General features: G+C 36.9%; 1 protein-coding gene across 3 annotated transcripts in view; it reads left to right on the forward strand.

Moving 5' to 3' along the window:
* Nucleotides 1-6905, forward strand: part of KCNN2 (potassium calcium-activated channel subfamily N member 2) — a 276234-nt gene extending 269329 nt beyond the window's left edge. For all 3 annotated transcript variants that reach the window (XM_079143884.1, XM_079143885.1, XM_079143886.1), the window contains 2 exons: nucleotides 3865-3934; nucleotides 6301-6905. In XM_079143884.1, coding sequence (XP_079000010.1) covers nucleotides 3865-3934; nucleotides 6301-6588 — 358 coding nt within the window. In that variant the 3' untranslated portion in view covers nucleotides 6589-6905. The remainder of the gene's footprint in view (nucleotides 1-3864; nucleotides 3935-6300) is intronic.
* Nucleotides 6906-10324: the final 3419 nt, after the last annotated feature.

Here is a 10324-nt window from a genome sequence, read left to right on the forward strand (position 1 = left end):
AACCTATCTTAAGGGTGCTGTGGAGGAGCTTATAGGAGCCCTTTAGCAAGATACTCTGGGTAGAGTGCTAGAGGAAGCCCTGTGATTCTGCTTCTGCAGGCATTTCTCATTCCATCTATTCAAGAGCTAAGGTTCAGTCAGTTCAAATATGTTCTGAATTGTACAAATTGGCTTGGTGGTTATTGGGCTTCCTTTGACATGGAGGACACTTATGCTTTGGGAAAAAGTACATTTCATGGGTTGGGTTTGGCTACCGTATTCTAATCATAAATAATCACCTTTCTTTTAATTTCATATTAGAAGTTGGGGAGTGAAGTCACAAAGGAAAGCACACAGGGCTCGATTCCTCAGGGCGTGGCCTTCACTGCCCATTGTCCAGATCCAGTGAGACCGGCAGCCTCATCAGTCAGCACTGGGTGAAATCAGATCTTACTAGTTGAAGAAAAAAATTAAATTCATTTGATGGAGCTCTCCTGGCCTCTCCTAGTTTCTGAGTTGCCCTGAGAGCGTTTTCAGAAGCTCTTCCCCCTTCTGCTTGTTGCCCTCTAGCTCAGCTCTTTCTCTTTTCCAAACTTTATGGCCTCTCTACCCCAGCATATGACTACTCTTATCTCTGATGGATGTCAAACTCTCCCAGATCCTCCCCTCGTTTTAGTAACTCTTCGGTATCTTTTTGATTTTTCACTTACCGCTATGAAATGTTCTCTTTGTCTTTTAACCTTTTTTTCTGGTAGCAGCTTTAAATTTCTCATTCTTCTGCCTTGACTATGGACCCATCGGTCGCCTTGGACTTGTCTTAGAGCCAAGAAATCCAGTGTACATGATTCACCTAACATAGGGACTCCTGAATAGCCCTGATTTGGAAAGATGTACTCTTTCCTGGGAGAAAAAAATCACATTATAATGTCATTGTCCTTCTAACCATATTATATTAGGCAAAAATATTTTCTATCATTTATTTGAACAATGACTAGCAAGAGGCCAAGTTGATCTTATGCATGTTCTTCCTTCAGAACTCTGGTTCAAGAGGAAGTTAAGCACTTTCAGGTGGGGGAACTATGGTAGCAGTGAAGAAGGATGGTGACTATGATTGAATAGCATTCCTCTTTGGCCAATATGCCCAAATCCTACAGACTCATAACAGGATCTTCCAGCTAATGAATCGAGCCCCCTGTGCACAACTAAGCACCTCATTGTATTATTTTGTTCCAGAATATTTCACAGTTTCTTTTCTTTTGTTTTGTCTTTTTATTTCAACAAAATGAAAATAGAGCTCGGAAGTAAGTTGTGTGAGCCGCTCCTTTCAACATTTGCAGAATTTTCTACTGGCTGCATGCACCCAGCGGATCCTTTATTTGTGAATTTTAGTAGTCTGATTGCTGCTATGGAAATGTGATCCAAAATCATGATATTTTCCTGTGATAAGTGAAGTTCACAAGGAAGAAATCAACATGTTTCTTATTCTTTTTTTGTGGGGAAAAAAGTATAATACATATCTGCATGTTACCTTTTATTCTGGCAGCTGCAGCTTAAGCAGGCCTTTTTCCAACTGTTCTCCTACATTACCGGCAGCATAAAAAGCAGACAAGATAATTTAAGTTCAGAAAGCTAAAGGAATTCCAATCAAATAGGGCTACTCTATTTCAGCTTTCCAGATTAGTAAAAAATAAAATGGGCAAAATTCTACTGTCAGACATAATTTAGTAATCCAAGAGAAGTAAATTAGGCTACACTGATTTAAGATGAAGTGCCCACTTCAGCTAAGGAACCACCACCCACCTCATTTGCAGAGTTCAAGACTTCCTCTCCACTGGCAGATTGCTGGAGGCATCTGGTCCAAAGCCCCAGACTCCAGTCTGCTTATACTATTACTTAAAAGAAAATTTGATATAAATTCTATCATAGGGCTGGATGATCCTCTGTGGTAGAGCACTTACCTGGCATACATGAGGCCCTGGGTTCAATCTTCAACATTACACATGAAATCTCTATCATTACACACACACACACACACACATAGCAGAGATATCAATTAGCAGTTGAAATTCTAGTATTGGATTCTAGTCATGGGCTAGAAAGCTCTGAGCAGGTATTAGGAGATTAGGATGGGGTAGGAACAGCCTCAGACATTTGTCTTGCCATGATCAAGACTTGCGAGAGAATTTAAGGGAATAATTGTCTCTCCCCCTGTTTTAGTATTGTTTAAATGTCTTAATGGTCACTTAAAGTCATCTACAATAACTCTGTTGGTATAAACCCAGCACTATAGGAACAACAACACACTTCATTTCATACATGAAGAAACCAGAGTTCAAATTACAGCCAGTGAGGACAGAGCCCCATCTGACATTCTCTGCTACTTTCTCCAACTTCTCTGTAATGACCCACAGATGTTTAAAAGTGGTTTTCTTTTTCTGCTTCTTTTAAAAGGTACACATCAAGAATTGTAACAAACCTTTCTCAATATATTAGATTTAAGTGCATGTTTGTAAATTCTCTTAGATTAGAATTTATTCCATCTCTGTAATGCACAAAGAGAAGCCAGTGAACTTTGTTCCAAGTATTCTAATAAACACAGTCTCAATGACAAGTCATAAATTTAAACTGTTTTAGATTGTTAAAAATCGTGTTGGAGGTAGGTGTCAGTCAAACTTGCTGGCAGAGGAACCACATCTTCACTGCAGAGCAGATTTGCTGACATATTGAGTATTCAGCCTTCAGAACAAAATCACTGAGCATTATGAACACGTGCTACAAAAATCTCCCTGGCAGTAAAATCTTGCCCTGTGAGTTTTTATTCCTTCTATGTAATTAATTACGCCTTAAATTGAAAAATAACAAAATACCTCCTTGAGCACTAAAACTCTACTTTGTAAAATGATTCATCATCAAGCAAAATAAGGCCAATGTGGATCCAGATAACCCTCCCCCCCACCATTTCATGAAGTAGCATAGTAGGACCCATTTCTCCTTTGGAGCAAGGCTTTGAAATGTTGGCAGAAAAGAGAAAGAACAATAAATAAATTCTTTTCCTATTAGAAAAGAATATTAATTCCATATTAAGCACTGAATAAGCATTTGTTAGAATAATACCATAAATAAATTAAAGAACAATCATTTCTCATCAGAAAGATAGTTTTTAAACAGTGACCTTTTGACCTGATACATACAAAGATGTTGAAAGTACTTTAAAGAGAGTCTATCCATCAGATACTTTGTTCTGACTTTTATCTATATAAAAACTGAGAGGTTCTCCCTTCAAATTCAGTGGCAGTTTAAGATAAACATCAAGTGAAATACAATGAAGAATAAGAGAATTATGTGTTTTGAGTTATCTTGCTGCTGGTGAATAAAAGCTTTATTTTTTGTTAATAAGAATCTCACTTATCACTGTGTTTTTCATCAGGTTCAAATACCTAACCCAATTCATTTCAGACTAACAGGGTTAATACCTGTATCTAGTCATGTAGGCATAGGAAGGTGCTCATTGCTCCAACATTGATGAAATTCCAGTTGCTTTGCATATTTCTTCCTATGTCTATTTGTCACGATACTGGGGCTTTAAGGAATGTTTTGGCTTTTTTCTCATATGGTAAATCCTTATGAGCCTTTCTGAATTCAACTTACCTGGTAATAGTTGTCCTGAGGACATCTCATCTCTTGCTCTCTCCTTTCTTTTTTGCGGTGTTGGGGAAGCATGCTTCTCATTGTACCAGATACATAACCAGTATGGACTTTACCCCCAAATACAAGGCATTATTCATGCAGTTATTTGCTCTTGTCAATTTTGTGCATGCTCTTTGGAAGCCATAAGATAGCTAAAGAAAGAAGAGAACTTTTCTGATTTCAGATTCTGTCTTTTAGATTAAGAAGTGTAAAAATGGAGCAGAGGAAGCTGAATGACCAAGCAAATACCTTGGTGGATCTGGCAAAAGTAAGTGCTTGACGCTCCCAGTCATATTCGCTAACCATTATGCAGTCATGAGTCATGCTTTGGGAGGATCCTATAACAAGTTTAATTAATACAACAAACCACCCAAAATTGAAGGTTCAACATAAAATCACTTTTCCAAAACGCTTATTTAATATGCTCTCTTCCCATACACATTATTCAACCCCCATTCTAAATTGTTTGCTACTTGCAGTAAATTAAAGACCATATAGAAACATGAGTGAAAACTAATACCTCTGTAATTCTTAAAACTCTTCTCTGTGAGAGCAGAACTTCATCTTGGATGTGACTATGAGGTTCAGGACTAAATAGGACTCAACAATAAAATTTTATACTTTTTAAACTCAGGAGAATATAAAATTGAAATTAAAAAAACAAATTGCTTCTTACAAAAGAAGTTGTCTTCAAGAAAAAAAAGGTGGGGGTACATTTTTTATGGTTCTATGTTATATCAATCATACTTTTACTTTTAATTTTTTTAGATGTTGATAGACCTTATTTTATTTATTTATATGTGGTGCTGAGAATCGAACCCAGTGCCTCACACATACTAGGCAAGCGCTCTACCACTGAGCCACAACCTAGCCCTCATACTTTTTTTGAAGTAAGTTAATAGTTCTCTGGTCTTTGTGTCCCATTTTAAAGATTTATCTGATTTTGTATTGTTCCTCCCCAAGTAAAATCCATTCTCAAGAAAATGAATATCAACAATCAAAACACTGTAGCCTCTTGAGCTAATTCTAAAAGAGGTAATAGAATAGCATATGCACGTTCAGCCTTTTACCGCAAATGCTTTGAAATATGCAGCTCTCAATTAGATCTATATGCTGTGTTTTGTTTGACAAATCAGCTATGTTCTTTACTATAGCCTTCCGTATAATCTACAAAAATTATTGGCCTAGTGTCATTAAATGCATCTAAATCACATTCATTTTCATATTTGTCAGTAGCACCTACTACGTAAGTATGTTGAACATAAGTGAGGTATTTAACTCACCTGAGGAGAGCAAATTTGCAAGTAAGCTGGGTGGCACAGATTGGGAGGTAGAAAGACAGCATGGATTAAAATTGCCCTCACTTGGGGTGAGCTCTTGCATCACTCATAGCTTAAATGATAAAGAAAACTGAGTATTTTTTAATCAATAAATCAAACAGATCCCTTGGAAATGTGATGTAGATAAGTAATTTTACTTCAAGAGTACATCTATGAGGCAAGATGCTGTCTCTTTCTAATTATTTCTTCAGTGCTATTCTTATTATGACCATAGGACTGTACATGCCATAGGGTTCAGAATTTTTTTTGAACAAATGATGTTGTTCACATGTCGTATGTAGTGAAAATAAAGCTAAGGCACTCTGTCTCCCTGGCTGAACTAAATGAGGTACTGTGTTCTGAATAGCTCCCCCATTTAATCAGTTCATTTATCATCTTTAAGAGGTTGTTAAGCAGAATAACAAGATATATTGTAAGGCAAAGTGAAGCAAAAGGAAGTCAAGATTGAGACAGAGGGTTACTAGACAAGTTTAATCGTCCTGTCCTTCCTTCTGAGGTGATCAACCTTCGAGTCCCATCCCTTGGCTACTTCAGAAAATTTAAGTAGGAATCAGACTTATGAATGCTTAGCTCTAATTAAGCCATACCACCAAGTGGACTGGTAACTTCAGTATTTCCCTGAAATTTTATTTTCTTTGAGACCTTATTATGTATTCTACATTTTTCTGTAAAAAATCTATTTGACTCAATGAAGAGTGGTCTATGATTTGGACCAAAAGACAACAAAATGTCTTTAGGAATTTATTGCTTTAATCTCCTAAATCACTTCTTCAAATCAATCCTAAATTTCATCCATATTCCACCCTCGATCTTTTTATATTCCAAATCATCTGTACTTTTATTATTCCTTAAATCTGGCCGTTTTTTGAAAATTTGGCCTCGCCTTATTATCACATGTTGCAAAATGCATTTGATGTGTTGACTTTTGTGACAACCCTTGAAACACACACATAAATTTGAAACATTTTCATCTGTCTTCACGCCACCTAAAATCACAGGCTGTAGCTGCACTACATTTTCTGAAACTGAACCAAATCGATGTCTAATCAACTTAATCAATTTCAATGTTAATCAGTGTTTTCAATGTTAAAAATGTTAATCTCTAAATTCCGGTATTGAGCAACACACTTAATTCTTTGCAAGGTAACCTCTCAGTTAGGTGACAACCCTGTTACACCAGATGTCACCACCAAGAGACCAACCCTAAAGCTCCAGGACTTGATGGATGGCTTCCGGGGCAAGTCTAAAAACCTCTTAGTCCTGTTTCTAAATTCCTCTCAATCCTGTTTTCCAGACCCAGAATATCATGTATGACATGATTTCTGACTTAAATGAAAGGAGTGAGGACTTCGAGAAGAGGATCGTTACCCTGGAAACCAAATTAGAGACTTTGATTGGCAGCATCCACGCCCTCCCTGGGCTCCTCAGCCAGACCATCAGGCAGCAGCAGAGAGACTTCATTGAGGCTCAGATGGAGAACTACGACAAGCACGTCACCTACAACGCTGAGCGGTCCCGGTCCTCGTCCAGGAGGCGGAGGTCCTCCTCTACAGCGCCACCAACTTCATCAGAGAGTAGCTAGAAGAGAATAAGTTAACCACAAAATAAGACTTTTTGCCATCATATGGTCAATATTTTAGCTTTTATTGTAAAGCCCCTATGGTTCTAATCAGCGTTATCCGGGTTCTGTTGTCAGAATCCTGGGAACCTGAACACTAAGTTTTAGGCCAAAATGAGTGAAAACTCTTCTTTTTTTTTTCTTTCAGATGCACAGGGAATGCACCTATTATTGCTATATAGATTGTTCCTCCTGTAATTTCACTAACTTTTTATTCATGCACTTCAAACAAACTTTACTACTACATTATATGATATATAATAAAAAAGTTAATTTCTGCACATACTTGTTTGGTCACTTGACATTTCTGAAGCTTCACTTCTCAGATTCTTTACAAGGTAAAATGATTAGCTCTGATGCATGCTGACAATTTTTATTTCCAAAAGTTGGGCATTTTTTTGCGGGGGGGGGGGACTTTTAATTCTTCCATATCCTATTCATGAAGATTTTCCATATTAGAATCACGGTCATTTGACCCAACCCAGCTTATTATTACTATTGAGTTTATGGTGTCTCACTTTTAATTCAGTTGGCATCCAAATGATATGGAAAGTCAGGCCATTTTATTAGAACATATTCAGAGAGCATAGATGCTTTCAATAATTATTTTATTCCTAGTTTATCAGCAAATGTATATGAAGACGTATCAGTACACCACTATCTGGAACTCATGTTATAGAATTATAGGTCTAAATTAATGATTTCATATCTTGCCATGTATTCATTTATTAAGAAAGAGCCAGGATGCCCTCCAAGTACCTGGAGGTACATGTGCTCTTCATATTTACATATTTGCATACATCAGCATCATAAACATATATGAGCATAACACATTCTAGCATATGGTTCCTTCTTGGTCTGTACTTACATATTGGTATACGTACATGGCATATGGTAAATTTCACAAGTTTTTTATACTTGGGTTGTTATGGTTGGTTGGTTGGTTGGTGTGAAAGGGAACTGGAGCATTATTGCTGCAAACCCAAACTTTTGCAAATTTATTGCAAGAATTCAGTAAGTTTGAAAGAACCAATGTGAGGTGAGAATCATGTGGAAATCCCGAGCATCATAGTGTTTCCCAGAGTTACAGAAAGATCTGTGGTGCTAAGGTTAATTCATCCTAACATTTGGGCAGCTCTTAAGGAAACCAGCTTGCATTGGTATAAACCTTAAAAAGTACTACTCCTCCATGTTCAGAAAAACCTGTTTAAGCAGCTTGTGTCCTCTTCTCTATTTTATAACTTATCTTTTGTTGTCGATCTTAAAACAGTGCAAACTGCTAGCATTATCAAGTATTTTCTTCTTTAGCACAAACAAGTGATATATTTAATCCACTTTGCTCAGTTCAATGGAGATAATAACTTTCCCAATTATTCCTCATAATTGATGTACAAATCAAACAAACAAACAGATCAAGGATATAAACTGTAATTGCTTTTGATTGCATGAGAAGTGCTTACCATTTACTAGCTATCCAGAGTGGCTGAAACTCATGCTCTTTCACACACTTGGTGTTGGATAAGGACAAGACCTGGAAAGTCTCTTAATAAGTAAAAGAAGAACAATCAGGACACTACCTGTAAATTCATGTTGCTGAGTTAAACGAACATCCAAGTTCTGCTTCATCAGAATTTCTACTTCATTATCCAGTGAAAATTTCCTTTTATATATTTTTGGGTCACATATAAGACTACATCTAGTATTTGGTGCAAACATTGGATGTAAAGAGGGGAGAAATTTTTGAAAAGATGAATAATTTGTTCTTATTATTGTTGCAGTTAATTCTTCTATATTCTCTCTCTGTTGTGACTAAAAAGCAAATTATACATAGGTAAGCTTAATTATCATCTTACTGATCAATTAGCACTACCACCCCAGAACACTAAGAATAATGTGTTCCTCTTCTTTTTGAGCATGAGCAAATAGAAATTTTTAATTTAGATTTCTCCATCTTGCATTTATTCCCTTCCTCTTAATTGTAGCTCATTTAGAATAAGGGATTCTTTTGTCCTTCTCAATTTATCTTACTCTTTATGTTCCTCTCTGCAAAGAATGAAGACTTGTAAATATACCTTTTGTTTCTGTTTTTAAAGTGCCAAATAATATAATTTGGAAGAGGAGGAAGAAGAGTCCTTCACATAGACATTATGGTCAGCAATTTGCTGAATAAACTCACTTGAGTGTTATCAAGTCTCCTGAGTAGCTTTGAACATTACGCAGAATCCTCTGAGGGCTACTTAGATGACTGCTCACTTGTAGTGATATATGCCTTTCTCTTATTTGCACTTTGTTTTTCAGACTACCTAATAATAATTGAGTTGTGTTTATCTCTTCTCAGCCTGCCACATCCTGACCTGTTCTGTATAGCCAGCCCAAACCAATTTGCTTTCAGGAACCATTTTAAATTACAATGGTACCACCTTTCTCAATAACTTTCTTCATTTCCCTATAATGCAATGTTTCTCTAGTAAGAAGACACCATGCTCTTATAGAAGATAAACCAGATTTAACAGGTGTTAAATTTCAGGAACTTCTTGTGTTTTCGTCCCTAATTTCTGTTGTCTATAACTTTCCAAGAGGCTCTCCACCAAAATATCTGTGATAACCAAATCATTCTGTTTGTAAGTAGAGTATGGGAATTGAGAGAAAAAGCTATTGACTAAGGTTAATATGAAGCTTTAAGAGATGGGTTAAAATTCTATACTTCTTCCATTTTTTAACTTTAACCAGTCTGGAGAAATGGCATGGCACAATGAAAAAAGAGTTTTAGAACTCTTGGGGTTTAGAATTTCACTCTGCCACCCATAAGCTCTATGCCCTTGATCAACATTAATCCTTCTGAACCTTTCCCCCCTCATCTGTAAAGAGCATAAAAAGACACAGATACAACAGGGCTCTGCAAAGCCTAGCATCTGTCTTATCAAATGATGGTATTTATTTTTCATTAGTTTCCAGTGTCAGGCAACATACATAAACACTTCCACTATCTGCTTATCTTCACCTCCAGCAGTATAAATTCACCCCCCTCACCTGGCTAGTTAATTCTTGAAACAAGTACTGGACTCTGGATTAGCTCATTTCTTGGTGCTAATAGTGCTTTTTGTTTAATGTGACCTAGAATATCAATTAGGAATGCATGCTTTGGCTTTGTGGTTGTGACTGACTGTCTTCTACTTCCTTACCACTCCACAAAATCTGTTCAAACATGACTCAGAAATGTGGAGGATGGGAATGCTGGGAAAAGTCACCTAAGAGTTGGACCAAAGGGTTTGGTTCCTTCTCCAAATCTACCCCTGTACATCCTGGTCTCCACCGACTTCTCTTCTGATATCATTTGTGTGCCTTAACTGAATAGTCCAGTCAATCCACTAAAAAAAAAAAAAAAAAAAAAAAAAAAAAAAAAAAAAAAAAAAAAAATCCTAGTAGATGTAAGATGGGAGCCTCATGGAACAAGGAACATGAAATGAGGAACTTCATCCTACTGTCCTTGCTGAAGTTCCTGAGGAACATGATCTTTTTCAGGTTGTTAGGTTAGGCAAAAGAACAAAACAAATTCAGCCTCTCAAGGATGCTTCTAGCACTGCTGTCAGTCAGTGGTCTCAGAGAGAGGAAACAATTACAGTTTCACAGATGCTCCTAATTTCCCTTTTTAGAAATGCTCAGAATTCCCCACTCCACCCCCAAAATGCTCTTCTAACCC

Source organism: Sciurus vulgaris (genome assembly GCF_902686455.1).
Source record: "Sciurus vulgaris genome assembly, chromosome: 6".
NCBI lineage: Eukaryota > Metazoa > Chordata > Mammalia > Rodentia > Sciuridae > Sciurus > Sciurus vulgaris.